General features: G+C 42.3%; 2 protein-coding genes and 1 non-coding gene across 3 annotated transcripts in view; all 3 read right to left on the bottom strand.

The window, feature by feature from the left end:
* Positions 1 to 22,498, bottom strand: part of Atp6ap2 (ATPase H+ transporting accessory protein 2) — a 28,390-nt gene that overhangs the window by 1,897 nt on the left and 3,995 nt on the right. Inside the window, exons 2-8 of the mRNA XM_027927339.2 lie at positions 18,825 to 18,955; positions 16,752 to 16,883; positions 8,121 to 8,216; positions 7,820 to 7,957; positions 6,432 to 6,485; positions 4,726 to 4,875; positions 2,651 to 2,770 (exon numbers count right to left, since the gene is read on the bottom strand). Coding sequence (XP_027783140.1) covers positions 2,651 to 2,770; positions 4,726 to 4,875; positions 6,432 to 6,485; positions 7,820 to 7,957; positions 8,121 to 8,216; positions 16,752 to 16,883; positions 18,825 to 18,955 — 821 coding nt within the window. The remainder of the gene's footprint in view (positions 1 to 2,650; positions 2,771 to 4,725; positions 4,876 to 6,431; positions 6,486 to 7,819; positions 7,958 to 8,120; positions 8,217 to 16,751; positions 16,884 to 18,824; positions 18,956 to 22,498) is intronic.
* Positions 8,796 to 9,456, bottom strand: LOC114086077 (large ribosomal subunit protein uL13). Its single transcript, XM_027927340.2, has one exon. The coding sequence runs from the start codon at positions 9,435 to 9,437 to the stop codon at positions 8,826 to 8,828; it is 612 nt and encodes a 203-aa protein (XP_027783141.1). The 5' UTR covers positions 9,438 to 9,456; the 3' UTR covers positions 8,796 to 8,825.
* Trnaa-agc (transfer RNA alanine (anticodon AGC)) lies at positions 16,086 to 16,158 on the bottom strand. Its single transcript has one exon. It is a non-coding gene; the product is annotated as a tRNA-Ala (tRNA).

Genomic DNA, 22,498 nt, shown 5'->3' with positions numbered 1-22,498 from the left:
AAATAAAGAGCAGGACTATAACAAGAGACAAAGCTAATGCAGGCAAGCCATGGGGGCCTGGCTTTGAGCCCACAGCAACGAGAAGACAGGACACGGCTCAGGCAGGAAGCCAGCCTCGTGATCAGGGTCTCCTTTAGAAAAGATGACGGTGATGATGAAGTGTACAGGAGGATCTGGGAAGGGACAGCTGAAAAGCAGGGAGACAGACTGGGGTGTGGCAGCGTAGTGAGGTGGCAGAAAGGAGGGCAGGGTACCTGGCAGACGGTGTCAGAGCTCTGCCTGTTCTACCACCCCAGGCCCTGGTACATCGTGGGCACTTGGCAAACGATTCCTTGAACTGTTCTTAGCTGTCCCCTTACGCTAACAGAAGACAGTGACTTCAACTGGAGGAGGGGATGGGGGCACAGACCCTGTGTTTACCTGCGGGAGCTTAGAGTTGAGGCCAAGGACCTCACACCCCGAGACCGTCTTTGGTTTCTATTTGATACAGCAGGCTCACACCCAGCCGAAGTGCACACTGCAGTGATTTTCAGCTCACTGACAGGGTTGCACAGTCTTTGCTGCAACCTAATGTTACACCATCTCCATCAGCGCTCTAGAAAGCAAGCCCACGTGAGGCCTTCTTCTCTGTGAACAGGCCAGAGACTGGATGCAGGAGAGTGATGAACAGGGACGACAGGCAGGTGACCAGACGAAATGACATTCCAAGGAATGTTTGATGCCAACTTCCCATTGCAAAGGATTCCTTTGGGTCCCTTACAGTTTTACAAATAAGAAAATTCTGGAGATTTTAGACGGCATACCTGAAGCGCTAACTCAACCTCGTAGATAAAGCAAATCTGACCTTACCTCGCTCTTGCCCCTAATAGCACATCTGGTCATTTGAGAGGCTACTTTCCCAGAAACTCAAGTCGTGCATTAAAAGAACTGATAGGTAAAGGCAGCCTAGCACATCACAGGAGACACAATAATTCAGCTCTACACAAGTGAATGCTCAAACTCCAAAACTGGGGCCTTCTTCAAGATGGCTTCTCTCTGGAGTCACTTCATGTAAACTGGGCAGGCCTACCGTGGCATTATTCAAGTTTTCCCATTAAATTCAAATCTATCTGAAGGCTCTGCTTTCGGGGTCAGCTCCCATTTCTTTAATCAGTTTAGACATTTTCTGTGGCTTCTCCTCATTTGCTGTTGTCTGAAGGTCTTGGGGTCTGATTCCGCTATTTGCTGTTGTTCTCATGGTGTATCAGCTCTGCCCGTGGGTTACAATTTCTCGAGTTCACTTTGGGGATCGTACCCGGGAAGGCTCCCCTGCCCTGTGACTTGTACTAAGGGTGTACCCTGTCAGAGATTCCACATTTACTTCAGCTACGTGCTGTGGAGGTCTCACCAGCGTGGGACCAGGTTTTCTGTTGATTTCTTGGCTGGGGCTTCCCAGAACGGCAGGTGACACAAATTGGAGTCCCTCACCCACAGGTAGGGGCCCTGTTGTTGAGAACATCTCTACTCCCAACAGACTGGCCACCCGGAGCTCAAGTGGCCTTTGCTGGTAGGCAGAATGTTCACGAGTCTCCCCTCTCAGGAGGGCACAGCTTTTTCAAGGTCCCCAGCTTTATAGGGAGGTGTCAGTCCTCATCCCCTCCCCCACAGGGAGTCAGAGGCTCCTCACCTGGTTTCTGTTTTTGGTTTTTTTGGTGCTGGGGATTGAACCCAGGGCCTCCCCAGCCCCTGATGGATGTCCTTAGTTTGGCCTGCTTCTTTGCTTACCCTGTAAAAATCTCCTTTACCTTTTGAGAGCTGAGCTATGCACTTAAAAAGGCTTTTTATTTTTCATCCTGTGCTTCTAGATGCCTTACAGCAGACACTGGTGGCAGCTGCGGGGTAAGCAGGGCGTCTGTCTGGCCTGCTATGTGTCTTAAACACAGGAAACCAATCTAAAGCCGGTGTCTCCAGACTGCCTTTGGCAGGCATCAGCTTCAGCCCTCTCACCCCAGGTCTCTCCCTGCCATCTGTAAACGGAGTGACATGGGTCTGAAGGGTACAGAAGTGACTAGGGAGCTGATGGCAGTAAGTGACGAGGCCAACCGTAAATAACGTTCTTGGCTACGTGGCATCTAGAGTGTCTATACCACCGTTTCCCACCCCCAGATTCCCTGAAGCCATATATCTGTCTAAGATCATGGACACACACAGTTTTCCACAGCCAGCAACCTCGCCTCTCGCTCTAAATGCTTAAACTCAAAGCAAGATCCATACCAAAAAACTACGGCGGTAAACCAAAATTTTAAAGACCTACACAAGGAGGATTCCAGAAATAAGGGATTTTGCTGCCAAGACAGTGTTCCTTCTAAAAGAGCAGAGTTCATCAGTTGAGAGCACCCCGCCACGCCCTCAGTGACTGCTGATGTCCCCTGTACATACCAATATTGGAACTCTCTTACTGCCCTGGCAGATTTACTTTTATCCCTAACTCAAATTCTTACAGTATCTGATGGTAGCCCCAAAGGACTGAGTATTATTGGCTAAAGCACAGAACCTTGTGAATAATCAATGAATATTTGAACTGAAATTGTTTTTCAGATTTACTGACGGCCCATTCATGTCACCTAGAGGTGACAGAGGATTTAATATTTTCAAAAGAAATCATGCTCACCTCTTCTTTTGCCTCAAGGATAGTTCTTGTCTTCCTCATAAGGGATGTGTCAAATGATTTGACAGTCACTAACTCTACCACTGCATTCCCACCATAAAGATTGTACATGTCATCTGCAAACTAAAAGGAAGTTGTTAACATTGTGATGAATCTCCAATATGTTTTGTCTTCATTTTTTAGTTGTTGATGGACCTTTATTTTTCACTTATTTACATGTGGTTCTGAGAATCGAACCCAGTGCCTCACACATGCTAGGCAAGTGCTCTGCCACTGAGCCACAATCCCAGTCCCCATTTTTATTTTTAAGTGACAAAAATTGTATATAGTTATCCCTCAGCACCTGTGGGGGACTGGTTCCGGGACCCTCCTGGGAATGCAAAACGTGCAGATGTTCAAGTCCCTTACATAAAATGGTGTAGTATCTGTAAAGAACCTACGCATATCCTCCCGTATACTTACCAACACATACGGACCTATGCATATCCTCCCGTATACTTACCAACGCATATGAACCTACGCATATCCTCCCGTATACTTACCTACTTACTTTTCTTTTTGTCCTGGGGATTGAGCCCAGGGGTGCATAACCACTGAGCCATATCCCCAATCCTTTTTATGTTTTGAGACAGGGTCTCACTAAGTTGCTCAAGACATCATTAAGTTTCTGAGGCTGGCTCCGAACTCACTATCCTCCTGCCTCAGCCTCCTGAGCTACTGGGATTTCAGGTGTGCGCCACTGTGCCCTGCTTCCGGTATACTTTAAATCTTCTTTTGGTTCCTTATAATACCTAATACAGTGTCCATGCTGTGTTAATAGACTGTGTTGTTTATGGAATAATGGCAAGGGGGAAAGTCTGTACACATTCAGCACAGATGCACGTTTTTTCCCTAAATATTTCCAATCCTTGGTTGAATCTCCAGATATGGAACCCATGGATAGATATTTATCATATGCAATATTTGTTATAAGATATATATACAGCTAGGCATGATGATGCACGTCTGTAATCCCAGAGACTCAGGAGGCTGAGGTGGAAGGACTGCAAGTTGGAGGCCAGCCTTAGCAACTGAGCAAGAGTCTGTTTCAAAAAAGGTAGAGATGTGGCTCAGTGGTAGAGCACCCTGGGTTCAATCCCCAGTACACAAAAATAAATAAAGTACACACACATTGTGGGATGGCTAAACCAAGATAATTAACATGCGTCACCATCATTTTCTGTGGCAAGTCAAATACAAACTCATTTAAATTATGTGTAAAGCTTCTGTTCTTTGACAACATATTCCTACCTACTGGATCATGATATATGCTATGTCTTGAAATAGGCAAGACTAAAGATTTTGATTATGTTGAAATATTCGAAAAGTGTTGAGCTTTAATATATATTCAAATGCTCAAAATAAGATTACTTTAAGAGACTGAACTTGTTGGCATATAAACTGGGGGAAGGGAAGTAGGAAAGGGAAATGAAGAGATGTTCCTAAGTGGTCTATGATTAATCACAAATGTCTACAAAGATTTACGCAGGAAGCCTCACTGAGGAGTTATAGGTGAGTAACGTGGAGGGCAGAAGAGAACAGGCGTTTGTTATGCATTGGCTGCGTGTCTGCTGTGCTCGGTTTTCTAGTTCAGTACCTGATAGTGTTTAATGGGCACAGAGTTTCAATTGGGAAAGATGAAAACGTTTTATTAGAGATGATGACGGTTGCAGAACACAGGACTGTATCTAATGCCACTTAAACATGGCTACAATGGTTACATTTTACGTTATATATACTTTACCAGAATAAAAAATATATATCATGCTATAGTTACCAATCATTTCCTAATACTGTCCCTGCCAGCATTAGAAAGAGGTAGCCCAATATATACCTTTGACCCTATTTTATTCTTGGCCACTATAATTAGAACACCCTCCAAGCAGTCAAGACCTCACTCAACGGCATTTCATATGGATCCCCAGCACCACAAACAACCCCCCCACACAAGAAAAAGTGTCCTCACAAAGCAGATTTTCCCATTAAGAGCAAAAAGTGAAATGTCACATTCCGACCTCGCGTCTGACACTGAAGTTTACCTTTTGCAGAGCATCAACAAGGATCCTAGAAGCATCTCTGAACTGCTCAGAGTCTTCCCCGTAACGTTTCCCAATTTCATCCAAACCTGCTAGCTCCAGTGAGTACAGATCAGGAGAGTGATCCTTGGCTAGATGCTTATGACGGGACAACTGAGGAGGACAAATAAAAAAAGGTGACAGATAACGTGTGGTGTATAACAGCTGATTCAAGTTTCACACCTAAATAAACTTGGCTACCACAGTACCCCAGCTGTGCCCACGGCCTGTGGTCTAAAATGGTGGTAACGGGGAACTGGTTTAAATGGGAGTTTCTGATAAATCCCACCCAAGTCTTATTTTGGGGAACACTTACAGAACTCCTTGAATATTCAATAAAAGTTCTTAACAAAATTGTTAGGTTTTTTTTCAAAGTTTTTTTTTTCTTTATATATGACAGCGGAATGCATTACAGTTCTTGTTACACATATAGAGCACATGTTTTCCTATCTCTGGTATATATATATAGCATATTTACACCAATTCGTGTCTTCATACCTGTACTTTGGATAATAAGGATCATCACATTCCACCATCATTAATTACCCCATGCCCCCTCCTTCCCCTCCCACCCCTCTGCCCTATCTAACAAAATTGTTAGTTTTACACCAGGTGCGGTGGCATATGCCTATAATCCAGCTACAAGCGAAGCTGAGGCAGGAGGATTATAAATTTGAGGACAGCCTGGGAAACTTCTTGAGACCGTCTTAGAATAAAAAAAGGTTGGGCACACAGCTCAGTGATAGAGCACTTGCCTAGCATGTGTGAGACCCTGGGGTCAATCCCCAGCCCTGCACACAATTTTTTTTTTAAACACAACTGCTTAGTTTAAAAACTCAACTATGGGGAAGCACACAAGGAACAGCTGGTTGGACCAGTTTGATCCCAGGAATTAGTGAGCCATCAGCCGCTACTCCCCACAAACCCTCCCTTGCCACTTTCACAGATCCCCAGCGCTGAACTTCCCGATTCCTCAACCCAGTACTGGCTGAAAAAGTTTAAGAAACAACTTCACAAGCTACCAAAGAGGTAAGAATTTCTATTTCAGTTACAAGGATGAGTAACTCAAAAAAAAAAGAAGCCCTTCAGACAGATGTATTCCTTCTCGACTTGGTTGACAGTACTATTTATCCCAACTGTTACTTCTTGTTTTTCAACACAAAGCTACAGATGTAGGAATCAATGCCCAAGCTGGAACTCCAGCCAGGGTATTCTTATTCCCAAGACTATTTTGTGGAGGACATACTGTCTCCTCTAAAAGGAGAAATGCAAAAATAATTTCACGCTCACATGAGTTTAGAATGCCCAGTACCACTACTAATTTCTCAATTTTCATGGGGTCTTAAATCTAGACATTCCTTTCTTTTATTCTGCATTTTCAGGGATTGAATCCAAAGCTTCACAGCTGTTAGGCAAGTGTTCTATTACTGAGCTACGTCACTGGCCCTTTTTATTTGTCGAGACAGGATCTTATTAAGTTGCGCACGCTGGCCTTGAACTTGTGATTCTCCTGTCTCCGCCTCCCAAGTAGCTGGGATTACAGGTGTGTGTGCACTGCCATGCCTGGTTTAGGGCATACATATCATGCTTTCCAACTGGGTTCACTATCAGTGAAGGAGTTTATAGACACCAGAATAAATGGAACTGAAAAATTCAAGCAGCTTACTTACCAAACTTGAGATATCATGTAGCACTTGCAGTTCCGAAAGAAACAGCAGGTCAACCTTCAGAGACCAAAAAAACCCAAAATGAACATTATTTTAAATATGCGTTACAGGTCTATATTTGCCATTTATCAAGTAAAATACAGGCTATTACAAATATTAATCCCATAAGTAAAATTATATAATTTCCCCCCCTTTGGTAGGTTCACTGCAACTGACAAGGCGTACACAGGCGAGGGTGCAGCTGGTGGGAGAGCGCTTACCCAGCATGCCTGAGGCCCTGGGCGCCACCCACAGCACCAGAACAAAACTGCATGTAAAACACTGCTTCCTAACAGAAAGGTAGTGGCCATCCCTTAACACAGTGACTGCCACTCAACAGCTATATTTCTGACAGAACCATGATCCATCATCTGAATTCCACTGTGGTTTTTCCTCAGGGCATCAGGATATCCCGCCACGGGCCAGCATGCTCACTCCCCTTGAATACTCTCCATACTGGACAATGGAAAATAGTGGTTCTGGTTGCCCAAAGTAGGTAAATGGTGGACGTCGTCACAAAGGTGGCATGCCACGTGATTACAAGGGTGCAAAAGCAGACGATGAAGCTGAAGGACAGCAGTCAAAGATGGGGGTGCCCCTTCCACCGCAGTGTCCAGAATGAATGAGAAAAACCTGGCAACACGTTGGCAGCGGCCATGATGCCAGCTCCCACATTACCAGGTGGACACAGCTCCTCCACGGAGACACTGCAGTTCCTGGCTTGTGTGGATGAACAGGGGCAACCCTGCCACTAGAATATAACACTACTACAGCTCGATTCACAGCAAGGACTGGTATACTCATGAGATCATTAAGATGATTACACCATGAGCCAGGTGTGGTCCGCATGCCTGTCACCCCAGCAACTCGGGAGGCTGAGGCAGGAGGATTCCAAGTTCAAGACCAGCCTCAGCAATTTAATGAGACCCTAAGCAACTTTGTGAAACCTAGTTTCAAAATAAAAAGGGCACAGGGCTGGGGCGGGGCTCGGTGGTAGAGCGCTTGCCTGGCATGTGTGAGGCCCTAGGTTCCAACCCCAGCATCACATAAAAAAACTAAATAAACAAAATGAAGGTCTTGTGTCTACCTACAACTAAAAATATTTAAAAAAAAAAAAAAAAGGCTCCAGATGTGGCTCAGTGGTTAAGCACCCCCAGGTTCATTCCCCAGTAAACACGTCGTCCCCCACCCACCCCCAAAAAGAATATTACACCAGTGGAAAAAACAATTTACTCCAGCAGTGAATCTGTATGATTTTTTATTTTCTAAAAATTCTAACATTTCAAAGTAACGTAAGGAATGGAAAGTTAACAATGATATTTATCTTTTCATTCAACAAGGGCACTACTTACTTCATTGTTCCTACTCAGAGAATTGAGGGGAAGTGAATTGAGAACGGAGTTTTCTTGAAACAGGCGACTACGGAGCTGCCGCAACGTGACTGAAAGGTCTTCAAACACCGAGTTTGCCTTCCCCACCATATACACTCTCTGCAACGAGAACCCCAGACTGAAGTCACCCACAGTCTACAGTCCGCTCAACACAAGGAGGTCTGACAGTATTTTTCATAAAACTGTTTTTCAATTTTCATTAAGTCATGAAAGCTGCTTTTATTTTTTTTAAAGCATCTTAAATAAAAACTTTAGCACTTACTTCCTCACTAGGAGCCAACTGCAAAACTACGGGAGTTTCTTCAGAAAACAAGGAGTGAATGGAATTTGCGACGCTGTCAAGACTAAAAGGAACCGCCTGCGATTTAAGAATAAGACCACAGTTATTTTCTGAATGAAAGTAGGAAAAAAAGTCATTTAGATGGTATTAAGAAAGAAGCCTGGGGACTTTGGTTTTGGTACCTGGGGCACTTTACTGCTGAGCTACATCCTCAGCTCTTTTTTTTTTTTTTTTTTCTTTTCTTCAAAAATAATTTATTTGCTTTTGATCACAAAACAGAGGTAAGGAAAGGGGCAGTGCAATTTCCAGTCTTTGCACCTCTAAAACTTGGCCCACTTCAGCAGGTACTCTCCCGTTCTTTCAGCTACAGAGTATAGGATGGCCACATGGTTAAGACAGGTGGGTGCCCCTGTAGCCAAGGAGACCCCCCTTTAGTGTTCCAGCTCATTTAAAAAAAAAAAATACTGCTAGTAACTGGTAGTTCTTTTTTTTTTTTTTTTTAAATTCATGAATAAGCAGGTCATAAATTCTGACCATACAACTCTTAAGAAACCTCCTGAAACAGAAGCAGAGACCAAGACTAGGCCCTTCTCTGTGTCAGCTTTCCAGGGTCCCCCATATCCCAGGGTGGCGATGGAGGAAGGGCAGGCCAGGCCACACATTAGGCATAAACAGTCTTTATTGGGCTCAGACCAGGAGTCCATTGGTTCTGAGGACCTCTGTGAACTTGTTAATTTTCTTCTCCACATTCTTTTCTGCCTGTTTTCGTAGCCTCATAAGCTGTTTTTTCTTCCGGTAATGGATCTTGGCTTTCTCCTTTCTCTTCTCCTCCAGGGTGGCTGTCACTGCCTGGTACTTCCAGCCGACCTCATGAGCCAGGCGCCCCAGGTAGGCAAACTTTCTTGTTGGCTTCAGTCGCACAACCTTCAGGGCAGCAGGAACCACCATCCGCTTTTTCTTGTCGTAGGGTGGTGGAATCCCATCAAACACCTTGAGGCGGTCCAGGGCAGCCTGGCCTCGCTTGGTCTTGTGGGGCAGCATGCCTCGCACTGTCCTCCAGAAGATGCGACTGGGGGCCCGGAAGTGGTACGGGCCACGGGATGGGTTGGTATTCATCCTCTTGCGGAGGAAGGCCAGGTACTTCAACTTGTTTCTGTAGAAATTTCCAGAAATGTTGATGCCCTCACAGCGCACAACCACCACCTTGCGGCCCAGCAGTACCTGTTTGGCCACAATGGCCGCCAGGCGGCCCAGGAGATGGCCTCGGCCATCCAGCACTAGGACCTGCCCCTCCGCCATCTTCGGCAGCCGCCTGGGAAAGAAAGCCATCCTCAGCTCTTTTTTAATTTAATTTTTCTTTTGCAGCAGGGTCTTACTAAGTTGCTGAGGTTGGTCTCTAACTTGTAATCCTCCTGCCTCAGCCTCCTGAACTGCTAGGATTACAGACATGTGCCACAGAGCCTGGGTGGCACCGGTACTTTTTATGGAAATTTGGAAGATGAACACCTGGAGCCCTTTTAAGGCTACAGAGGATTAAACAGCCCCCTAGTGAGCAGAGTCTGTATTCCCAATGTGACTAGATGAGATACAACTCAAACATGCACAGGACACTATGTAGCACAAACCATTTTCTGGTGATCATTCATACTTGAAGCAGCAACACATTTGGTTTCAATATTGATTAAACATGCTACAATGAATGTGTAAAGTATTTACTTGTATTTAAGAGATTTGAGGAATCGAGGTACTGAATTTAATTGAAAGAATTAGACCTCTTTTTCCATTTTGAAAATTTTTAAATGGATAATAAGATTTAGGGTTCATCTTCAGATAGACTGAAGACTCTCAGACAGGCTATAAAGTATACTCCAAGAATTTAAGGCTCTTATCTTAGGAATGCATGAAGGTATTAGTAGACGGAAATACCCAACTCTGGCAAGACCTCCTTATTTACTTCAAATTTGTATCAAAATATAACAAGCAATCCATACTCATTGTTGAATTCATTAGGAAAGTATGAGTTCATGTTGGAGACATTTTATCCTGATCCACAGCAGAATTTTAGTGATTATTTTTTTGTTGCTTTCTTCACTCTGTTATCTGGTATAAAAATGTAGTAACAATATGTCATCACTCTTGATTTTAAGTAAGAGTATGTTAATAATTGTGAAGGTGTTAATATTTTTAATTTTTTATATATCTTAATGTTAATTATAAAAAAGAACTATGTACATGTTATATTATCAAAATATATATAACATGCAAACAATATAGTGTACATATCCTGGGGTAACAACTCAATAAGCGTTTATACAAATGTATGCATTCATGTAACCCATGCAGACAGGAGGTAGAGCGTCATCAGCACCCGAGAAGCACCCACCTCCACCCCCAGGGGTGACCAAAATGCTGGCTTCTATCTCCATAGTTGGCTTTGTTCAACATTTTTTTTCAAGGTCTAATTAACATTTATGGAACAAAAGCAGAATATACATATTTTTTCAAATATCCATGGAGACGTTACCAAAGTAAACCATATCCTAGGGAGTGAATAAAAAGTTTTTTTTTTTTTTTTGGTTCTACATTATTTTAAAAAATAAATTGTAGTAATTTCCCCACAAAAATTATGTTATTCCTGATATTACTTTATTAAAATAAGCAATACAGCAGTGTTTCTGTTTTAGTGGAGATTTTTTTAGTGATTTTTTTTCCCAATAGTTCCCTTTACTACTTACAAGTTCATGTTTATAAGGAGCAAATTAATGCTAATGTGGTGCAGGCAGGCAGAAATCAATGTGATTATATAAATCTCACTGATGAAATCCCAGCATCAAAATTAAGCTTATCAATTTTATACTTCTGTGAAATGAAATCAATTTTTCTGTTACTCAAGATGCACATTAACTCTTCCCAAAATTCTCTTAAAATGAGTTTATGGGTAACTGAGGTGGGGGGAAGAATGTGCAAACTTGCAAAAGCACACTGTGACCAGCCCCCTCTCCCCCCCCCCCCCGCCCCAGTCACCACAAGTGCTTTCCTTTTGGGATCACAGTCACCTCCTCAGGGTTTGCAGAGAAAACACAAGCAAGTGACAAACTTCCCAACCTCATTTCACCTAGTGAAATGGCGCTTGGGTCAGGAAAGTTGAAGGTAAATGCTAACATGTCCCTAGCAATCGCATAGGAGAAGCGAATGAATCAGATGACTGCCAGACTGTGAAGGAGAAGAAATAGTTATCTAGACAACCAAGCTCACCAAGCAAGAAGCTGAGCTGCTGAGAACACAGCGACTGTTTTCTGCCACCATATTCTAAGGAAAGGCCCGTTTGTCCAGGAATTTCTGTATCTACAGGACTTGAAATACTAATTAAAACAGCTAGCTAATTAAATGGAAGCTTCATTAAGTGGAATTCTAAGATACTCTGGTTTTAAGGTTTTGTGGGGTCTGCCATCTGAGCCTTCTGTATCGTTCCCCATCTTCTGCCAGGAAAAGTATTCTAAGCAGCCAATCAGGGGCAAGCAATAAAAGGAGCTCTCTTCACAGCTTCTCATGTAAAGTGAGACTAGTCTGTTTTAAAATGTTTGGTTTTGGATTATATGCTAATAAAAATCTTGCAATGGCATTTTGGTTTTTTATATATTTATTTTAAAGAAACTCCACAATGATTTTCCCAGGAATCACATAATAAATGACATTAATACTCTTGGTGAAAATGTTCTGCCTTCCTATCTTTATTGTTTCCTTCCTTCCACTTTACTTGCATTTACTATGAAACTTTTTGGTTTCTTGTTTTTTCTTTTTTTAAAATATTTTTTAGTTGTCAATGGACCTTTATTTATTTTTTTATCATTTTCATTTTTAAAAAATTTGTTTTAATTAGTTACACATGACAGTACAATGATCTTCACATATCATACATTTGGACCTTTATTTTATTTATTTTATGTGGCACGGAGGATTGAACTCGGGGCCTCACGCATGCTAGGCAAGCACTCTACCACTGAGCCACAACCCCAGCCCACTTTTTGGTTTCTTTAGCTTATTAATTTCCAATCTTATATAACCTAAATTGTCTAGTATGTGCATCTTAAGCTATAAATTTCCCTTTTACACTGGGTGTGATGCAACACCTGCAATCCCAGAGGCTCAGGAGGCTAAGGCAAGAGAATCGCAAGTTCAAAGCCAGCCTCAGCAACTTAGCAAGGCATCCGGCAACTTAGCAAGACCCTGTCTCAAAACAAAAAATTTAAGAAGGGCTGGGGATGTGGCTCAGTGGTAAAGTGCCCCTTGGTTCAATCCCCAGTACCAAACAAAACAAAACAAATCCCTTTTCTTACCACTTCAGCTGTTCAGCTGAACCCCACAATTTTTAAATATAAGGCTCATTATTATTCAGTTCTAAATAATTTGGAAATTTCTACAGCGATTTCCTCTTTAACCCATGAATTATTCAGGAGTGCATCTATTCCAACTGTCTTTCTTGTTATCTTTTTAAAATAAATGAATTTTCAAGAATTACATATACACAGAGTTGAAAAAGACAAATAGTTCTATAAGACATTTTATGAAAAATGTTTGCCTCGCCCCCCCTTTCCCATTCCTCTGAGGCACTCTCAAATCCTTTTGTTTTTACCACCTTCTTTAAATAAGATGCTTATGTGACTACATTTTGATTTTCAAGTGTAGGCATTATCTATTTACTGTCCATTCTAGAAAACAAGGACTTAGCTCTCCCGCATCACCAACCATAAACTCATCCTCTTTCCATCTTTCAACAGTCGCAGCAGAATTGTCCCTGGATTGGTGTCGTTTCATTCTTATGACTCTCTATGTAATATTCTCACCCAGCCTCACACTAGGAAATCGCCACTTTTCCAGCCCACAATGGCAATGAGGGGAAATCCGCTCTCATTCTACTCTCATTCCTTGGTAATGACAATGTCTTTTCTCTCTGAGAGCTTTTAAGATTTCCCATTTCCTTGATGATTCTTCAATTTCACTACACCTAGGTGTTATTTTGGACTTGGCCTCCTGGATATTCGGTATGCTTTAAATCTGCAGTGTCACATTTTTTGTTTGTTTTTATCATTTCCAAATACTTATTTTATTCTTAATTGACAAATAATAATTGTATACAGTTATGGGGTAGAATGTGATGTTTTGAAACATGTTTACAAGGTGGGATGGTTAAATATTAGGCTAATTAACAACCTCATATACTTTTGTGTGTGTGTGTGTGTGTGTGTGTGTGGTGAAAACATTTAAGACCTACTCTTTTTTTTTTTTTTTAGTTGATGGACCTTTATTTTATTCATTTATTTTTTATATGTGGTGCTGAGATTTGAACCCAATGCCTCACACATGCTAGGCAAGCACTGTCACTAAGCCACAAGCCCAACCCTAAGACCTGCTTTTTTAGCAATTTGAAAATGCAATTCATTCAACTGCCTGTAACCTCAGTTGCTTGGGAGGCTGAGGCAGGAAGGTTGTAAGTTTGAGGCCAGCCTGGGCATCTCAGTGAGATCCTCTCTCAAAATACAAAAGAAGGGACTGGGGATGTAGCTCAGTGGTAGAATATCTCTGGGTTCATTCCCCAGTACCACGGCCCCCTCTGCAAAAACCCACAATGCATTATTATTTATGATAGTCACTATTTTGTGCATTAGACCCCTGAAGCATGAGCCAGCAATTCTACTTCTGGCATATGTCCCAAGGAGTCGGAATCAGCTTGCCAAAGAGATTTCCACACTCCATGTTGACTGCAGTATTAGTCACTATAGCTTTGATATGAAAGCAGCCTAGGTACCTACCCATAAGCAGAAAATGGATAAAGAAATGTGGTAGGGCAGGAACGTAGCTTAATTGTAGAGCACTTGCCTAGTATGCAAGAGGCCCTGGGTTCAATCCCCAGCACTGGAAAAAAAATTGTGGGAGATATATATATATAGTGAATTACTATTCAACTTTAAAGGGAGGCAGACATCCTGTTATTTGTGATAACACAGGGGAACTTTGAGGATATTATGTTAAGTGAGTTTCTCAGCAGGTCGAATCTAAGCGTATCCATGCGTCTCTCTGACCCCGTTGTTGAGGAGGTACTGAAAGCGCTGCCTCCCCTCTCGCCGCCATGTTGGATCCCCTCTTCACATTATGTTAAGTGAAATAAGCCTGGCACATTAGAAAACATACTGCATAATCTCACATATGAAATCTACAAAAAAGTTGAACTCATAGAAGTAGAAAGAGAAAGATAGTTACCAAAGGCTCGGTAGGAGGGCTGGTGGATGGAACAGGGGTATGTTGATCCAGATATGTTTTTTGGTTTTGTTTTGGCACTGGGGATTGAACTCAGGGGCACTCGACCACTGAGCCACAACCCCAGCCCTATTTTGTATTTTATTTAGAGACAGGGTCTCACTGAGTTGCTTAGTGCCTTACTTTTACTGAGGCTGGCTTTGAACTGGTGATCCTCCTGCCTCAGCTTCCTGAGCCGCTGGGATTACAGGCGTGCGCCACCACAACCGGCTCAGATACTTTTTTAAGGTATCATTTTGTTATTATTTTCAGATATAAATGCACTGCGTTCAGAGAGGGTGGTTAATATGATCCTGATTCTTTATCATTTGTTCCGATTTGCCTTGTGGTCTAGTACATGCTTGTTTTGTAAGCATGCCATGTGTGCTTGGAAATCGGCCATAGGAAAGTCTGAAAAACAAATGCCCAGAAAATCAGCATTGCACAGACCACAGTCTTACAGTAAAATGAAAATTTTTAAATTAGAAATTATTAAAAAAAGAACCCAGGGCTGAGGCTATAGCTCGGTGGTAGAGCGCTTGCCTTGCACACATGAGTTACTGGGTTCGATCCTCAGCACCACATAAAAATGAATCTACAACTATCTACAACTAAGAAATATTTTTAAAAAAAGAACCCATACATTTGGAAATGAAAAAAATTTCTAAATAACTCATCACAATCTAAATTCTGAAATATTTAGAATATCAACAAACATATCACCGATCAAAAATGTCTTACTACTGCCTCGCGTGTCTTAGTTTCTATTGCACAATTTGAATACACATTCTAAAACGGCTTTTCGGCTGATCTAGGAAGATGAGGTGTTACTGTGGCTGACACCTTTCTCATGGCATTTTGTTTTTTCCTTCAAGTACTTTCTGACTTTCCTTCAATTATTTATTGTCCCCGTGCTGGGGAGACAAGCCAAGGCCTCGCACACGCTAAGTAAGTGCTCTACCACTGAGCTACACCCTCGGTGCACACCTTCAATTTTTTATAACAGCCAAAGGAGGTGTTCCCTACAGGGTGAGTCGTGAATTCAGAAGGAACCTCCCTACCCCTGTAATTCAGATTTCTCTGGGGGAATCTGGGGCCCATGGCCCAGGGCGGTAAGTCAGCTCCTCTGCAGCAGCCCCAGGCAGCTGGGGTTTCATTAGTCCCTTTCTCAAGAGCAAGTGGACAGACAGCATTTTACAGCTCCTCACCTTCGGCAGGAAACACCCTTTCAGTGTCAGCTCCTGCTTACCACGGTGGCCTCTGAGTTTTCTATTCCTATCTGGCACCTGTGTGGTGCACCCCTTTCTTGTTTTCAGGGTAGTTGTGCTCATGAAGATGTTTTGTGACTTTTTTTAATATTTATTTTTGAGTTGTAGTTGGACACAATACCTTCATTTTTTTTTTAAAGAGAGAGAAAGAGAGAGAATTTTTTTATATTTATTTATTTTTTTTAGTTTTCAGCGGACACAACATCTTTATTTTATTTGTATGTGGTGCTGAGGATCGAACCCAGCGCCCCGGGCATGCCAGGCGAGCCTGCTACCGCTTGAGCCACATCCCCAGCACTGGAAAAAAAATTGTGGTTTTTGTTGTGTGCACCATTCACTATGCCTGGCCAGTTTACTAATACCTTCATTTTATTCATTTATTTTTATGTGGTGCTGAGAATTGAACCCAGGGCCTCTCACATGCTAGGCGAGCGCTCTACCACTGAGCCACAACCCCAGCCCTGTTTTTGACTTTTTATCCAGCACGTCCAAGTGCTTGCAGTGGACAGAGGGCCTCTCCCATCAGCTCATCGTTGCCTGAAAGGCCAGTGAAGGAATAAGCGAGCCAGCAAACAGCCTTTTGTCTCAGAGGGAAAGTTCTGAAGGGAAGGTGACAGGACAATGCCCAAGAAAATGTCAGAAGGACACACCCTCAAGTGGCTCTCTTTTAATGGCACTCTTTCTCAAGCCTCTGACCATTCTAAGCAGGACAACTTGTCTATCTCTTATCTTAGAAAGAATTCTCATCCATGGAGAATGGCCAGGTTTCCATAACTTGATAACTACCATTATCTTTTTAATGAAACTGTGTTCTCAAAAGAATTTCGAAAGAGAGTGCGTTTTAAAGAAATTGTGTATCCAAAAATGAAAAAAAAAGTGTTTAGAATTTAATTCATAATGTTCGCCAGCAAGAGAAAATGAAAAAGTGTATTCCTCTGGGCTGGGGCTGTAGCTCAGGGACAGAGCACTTGTCTAGCATGCTAGAGGTCCTGGGTTCCATCCCTAGCACTGGCCCCTCCCCACAAAAACTTTTAGTGCGAGATATACTCACATTCTCCAAAGGGTATGAGATGACACTGCCTGGAGGGAGAGCCAGCTTGTCTACTCCCTTCACCATCACCATAATGGTAGCCCTGGGCCGATGAAACAGGTTCCCCACAGCAAGTCCTGGCCAAGAAAGATCCTAAATGTCGAAAGGCATAAAATGGTGCTTAATTATCAACTCAGAAAAACATCGCCCCATAATATCAACTAAGCAGAGTTAAGGGGTTCTGATGACCCTGGCCAAGAAAATTCACGGGGACAGTAACCATTTTATAAAATAAATAGTAGCTGCAATCTCCTAATCTACCTTCTTCATTTTCTTAAGATTCTTGATTTGAAACAAAGTCTACTAGGAAATCAGCTCAAACTTGCTGTGGGAAAAAAAAAGCAGGCAAGTAAACACAACACAAGGACTTTTAAAATTCCACATTGCAAAACATTTTCCTCTTCCTATAACCATGGACAATTTCTTCCTCTAATCATTTTGTACCCTTACATATGGAATCACTTTTCTCTCTCTCAGTGACATAGCAAGACTGTCATTACAAAATTCTCTTTAGACTAAATACAAACAAAATTCCTTCTGAAAGTAACTCATGTCAGTTTACTAACAATTTTCTTTTTTTAATACCAGGAATTGAACTCAGGGGAACTCAATAACTGAGCCACATCCCCTGCCTTTTTTTTTTTTTTTTGTATTTTATTTCGAGACAGGGTCTCACTGAGTTGCTAACTGCCTCGATAAATTGCTGAGGCTGGCTTTGAATTTAGGATTCTCCTGCCTCAGCCTCCCGAGTTGCTGGGATTACAGGTGTGCACCATCCACTATGCCTGGCCAGTTTACTAACAATTATTTCTAAAGGTAATTTTAATAGCCAATTGGAGTCAAATTTAAGGTTGTAGGGTTTGGAGTATAGCTCAGTGGTAGAGCACTTACTAAGATGAAGCCCTAGGTTCCATCCTCAGCACAAAACAAAACAAAACAAAAAAACCCCACAATACATTAAGGTTGTAAAGAATTTAGGTACAACTTTCATCCTTAAACATACAAATATGTTCACCCTGGTTGCCCAGAGACGACACAGAGCTCAGGGGTTCCACCCTTCGGCCCGGCAGCTCAGCAGTTCCCATGAGCAGCTTCTTGCAAGCACACTAAAGATCTAGAAGGAAAGTTCCTTTTGGTGACTGAAGATATCTAGGGACCACATCAAATTCACCACATGCATAATGAGGGAGGAGACAATAAGAAAGCAAAATGCATCTCTTTCCTTCTAAGCCCTGAGCTTCAGATTTCTGGGATTGCCTGGATATAGACGCCCTCCACTACAATCATGTAAGCAGCCAGTGACTACAACACATAATAGTTTCAGACTAAGAAACCAAGGTCCTAGGCTGCCCAAGGACTGCATGATTACCACGTTATTTTCCTAGTCTCAGACAAGATGTGTATCTAATATTATCATTCATAGCAAATCTATCACCTGCACTAAAGAAAAGATATATCCTATTAATAGTAGAATACCTCTGTTTATTTACTATGTGTCAATTAAAAATAAAGATATATTTAGCCAGGTACACTGACGAACGCCTGTAATCCCAGCAGCTCCCGAGGCTGGAGGCAGAAGGATCTCGAGTTCAAAGCGAGCCTCAGAAAAAGCCAGGCCCTAAGCAACTCAGTGAGACTCTGTCTCTAAATAAAATATAAAAAAGGGCTGGGGATGTGGCTCAGTGGTTGAGCACCCCTGAGTTCAATCCCTGGTACCCCCCCACCCCCAAAAGATATATTTAAAAAATATTTAAAAGCTAAAAAAAAAATAGGACAAATGCATCATCTGGTATACAAAGAATTTTTAAACGATGACTAAATAATTACATGGTAAATAATTTATAATAATTTTGTTTCAGAAACTAAGCTTGAAGCACTTATCAAAAATCTCCCCAACCAGAAATGAGCTTTCAAAAACTTTAGTAATATGCAGTGAATATACCTATATATGTTTGTTACTTCCTTGGTCTCTTAGAAGAAATCAGCAAATGTGTTTTTAGAAAGAATTGCAAGCATTTAAAAATATATACATACTTCTTTCACGGAGAAGCCCATGGATAATGCAGCCACATCTGGGATTCTTTCTCCTGGTATAGGCCAATTTCCATTTCGGAAAACAACAGACCCTGGTGATCTTAATATACTGAACTCATTCCCCCAAACCCCTGAAAAGAAAACAGATTCAATGAATCATCAGCACCATAACTCTTTTGTACCCACCTTGAAAACTGTTAAATATAATACATGTTTCCCCACCATCCACCGACTTGGCATACTAAATTACAATTGACGAAATGCTGAATCCTCAATGTCAACAAATTATTTTTCAAAGTTTAAGTTCAGTTAGATGCATATGCCTGTAAATCTCAGCAACTCGGGAGATCAGGGCAGGAGGATTGCACGTTCAAGGCCAGCCTGAGTAATTTAGTGAGATCTTGACTCAAAACAGAAAAATGAGGGGAGGGATGGCTAGGAATGTAGCTCAGTGGTAGAGTGTTTGCCTAGGGTGCGCAGGGCTCTGGGTTCCAGCTCCAGTACCACAAAAAAAAAAAAAAAAAGAAGAAGAAGAAGAAGAATTTAAGTTCATATATTCTTTTTTTTTTTTTTTTTTTAATGGTGCTGAGGATTGAACCCAGGGCCTGTGCATGCAAGGCAAGCACTCTACCAATTGAGCTATAGTCCCAGCCCAAGTTCATATATTCTGCTCAAACAAAAGTACAACCACAAAACAGGATTTTCCTAATGATGTAGACACCTTCCTACAAACAACACCTAAAAGGCACATGTGACCATCTGGCAAAAATTAGCAGTCAGTGGCATTTCTCCAGAATTTAAAAACAACAACAACAACAACAAAAAGTAAAACCCCAGGGGCTGGGGATGTGGCTCAAGTGGTAGCGCGCTCGCCTAGCATTTGTGAGGCACTGGGTTCGATTCTCAGCATGTAAAAATAAAATAAAGATACTGTGTCCACCTAAAAAACTAAAAATAAATATTGGGCTGGGGATGTGGCTCAAGCGGTAGTGAGCTCGCCTGGCATGCGTGCGGCCCGGGTTCGATCCTCAGCACCACATACCAACAAAGATGTTGTGTCCGCCGAGAACTAAAAAATAAACGTTGAAAAATTCTCCCTCTCTCTTTAAAAAAAAAAAAGTAAAACCCTGGAACAGGCTAAAAAGAAAGAAAACTTGAAATCTCTAAATTATTTCTACCCTCGACCCTCTCTACAAAGTATGAATTCATAAAGTTTCTAGTATCTCATTATAAGACTTTATAAGACTTTAGTATGTTCTTATCTCAGGATAGATCAATGTCCTACATGCAAAGCTAGTGAAATGAGAACTGTCAAGTGGAGGGTGCCTGTGACCAGTCACAAAATAAAACAATTCAGACTTTAGAAACAAAGTCCATGCGGTATTTTCAGTCAACCTATCTGGAGGGTGTGAACAGGTATTCTGTAATGATTAAGTCAACTACTCCAAGAGTATGGTGTCTGGATTTAAAGATAAAGGCTAATTGAATAAAGGGACCATTTTTATAAGCCCTCCAAGGCTAAGGCTAAGGTTTTTGGCTTCTTTTTTTTTTTTTTTAACCTTTATTTTATTTATTTATTTTTATGTGGTGCTGAGGATCAAACCCAGGGCCTCGCACGTGCTAGGCGAGCGCTCTACCGCTGAGCCCCAGCCCCAGCCCCAGGTTTTTGGCTTCTTCTCCTGTTATGTATTAACCCAGTGGAGTCTAGTTTATACAAGGCAAGGAACTAGTGGAAAGTTTTAGGTTCTTATGAAAAGATCAGCTGCAAGTCCAAAACAAATCTTGGCTCCTATAGGAAGATGAGACTTTAATAAAGCAGGGCTGTTGTTCTCTTGACTTAGAGAAGTACCATTTACAGGGAATAGGAATAAAGTTGGGAGGCGCCAGTAAATGTCTTGGTGTTGCAGTATTGACAGTAAATAAAAGGCCTCGGGATGGTGCTGACACAACACAAAGACTTAGGTTTCAATTCGGCACAGCAGCCAGAACAGGGATTTCCAAATCGTTCTAGCCAGAGGCAGTCCAAAAACTAGCAGACTGGAAGGGTCACTTGTAACCCACAGACATCTTGGTTCGCTAAAGTCTAAGGAAAATGGGGCAGCACAAGACCTATGCTTTCCAAGTACCATTTGCTTTGAAGGAACCATATTTTCACCTGGAGTACCTTTGTTTTGAGATGTGGCCCTACTCACTCAACCCTGCAAAAGCCATACTATTTAACTTTGGGTCACCTTTGTAGTTAGATTAACCTCCATGGACATACAACAAACTCCTTTAGGAGGCTACCACTTTAGGAAACCTTAGAAATAGGCTCCTTATACAGAGAAAGGTCACATTGTCCAAACTTCTGCTCACTGCAGGTATCACAGCTCTGGGACGCCTGGCTGAAAGCCACCCATACTTGACTTGAACATCACCAATCATGAGGAACCCCATCGCAATTTACAAACACTGTATTTACCTGAAGTCAGCTCCACTGTCCCAACATTCTAGTCCTTTGAAAAGTTCCTCCTTGTACTGAACTGAAATGGGCTCCCTGACCTTCAACTTCTTGGGATATCACTCAGTCTCACCCGATTACCTTGTCCCCAGAAAGAAGAGGAATTCCTCTCCTCATCACCAATTTATCTGCACAAGCCCCTCCCTGTATGTCCTCTCCCTCCAGACATGAGGGCAGGGATGGCCCCCTCCACTCTAACATAGGCTTGTGTTCAGCCTTCTTAGGGACTTTCACTCATTCACCTACAAAACAATTCATTCAAATGTTAATTTTTTTTTAGAGAGAGAGAGAGAGAGAGAGAGAGAGAGAGAATTTTTTTTAATATTTATGTTTTAGTTTTCGGCGGACACAACATCTTTCTTTGTATGTGGTGCTGAGGATCGAACCCGGGCCGCACGCACGCCAGGCAAGCGCGCTCAGCTACCGCTTGAGCCACATCCCCAGCCCTCATTCAAATGTTATTAAGCCACTATTCTGAGACAGACAACATATCAGAAGATAGGCAACGATATGGTGGTAGGCATAGAAAGATGTCCCTGAAGAAAATCAGCTCCATGAAGGAGGGATTTGTATCTTGTTCACTCAGTATCCCCAGGGTAAGAACGGTGCTTGACAAATTGCTACTCAATACATACTTGCACAGTTAATGAGTGAATGAAGTCACCTCAAACGACCAACGTTCCCCTCTCAAAAACATGCTGAGGGTGTTCCCATTCTAAAATTAAAATGACAAACAACAACTCCAAAACCAGCTACCAGCCTCTGCTTCCCTTCAAAGGAAGAATCCTAGGACTGGAATCAACCATGACCTGCTTCTCTACTTCACCTCCTGGACGCTACCCAGCTACCAAGCCCAGAGTTCCGGATCCCTCCGCCACTCACACAGCCCGCCAAGTCCAAAAGACAATTTTCAGCCCTTAATTTACTGAACTTCCCGAAGCATCTGAAATGGGAACACCCTCCTTGAAAATCTCCTTCCTTGAACTTCACGAAGCCAGGGTCCCTGGTTTTCCTTCAATCCCTCTAGTTGCTTTCCTGTTTCTCTTCTCATCCTTTGAAGCAGTGATGGCCCAACTTTTTAGATTTCAACCCTTTCAGCACAAAGATGGAAGAAAGCCCGTACATATGTGTACATGTATGTACACGTGGGTGCACGCGTATGCTGCACACTTGT

The sequence above is a fragment of the Marmota flaviventris genome, chromosome X, assembly GCF_047511675.1.
Source record: "Marmota flaviventris isolate mMarFla1 chromosome X, mMarFla1.hap1, whole genome shotgun sequence".
Classification (NCBI taxonomy): Eukaryota; Metazoa; Chordata; class Mammalia; order Rodentia; family Sciuridae; genus Marmota; species Marmota flaviventris.
The sequence above is the reverse complement of the archived record's forward strand: the minus strand, read 5'-3'. Positions and strand labels throughout refer to the sequence as shown.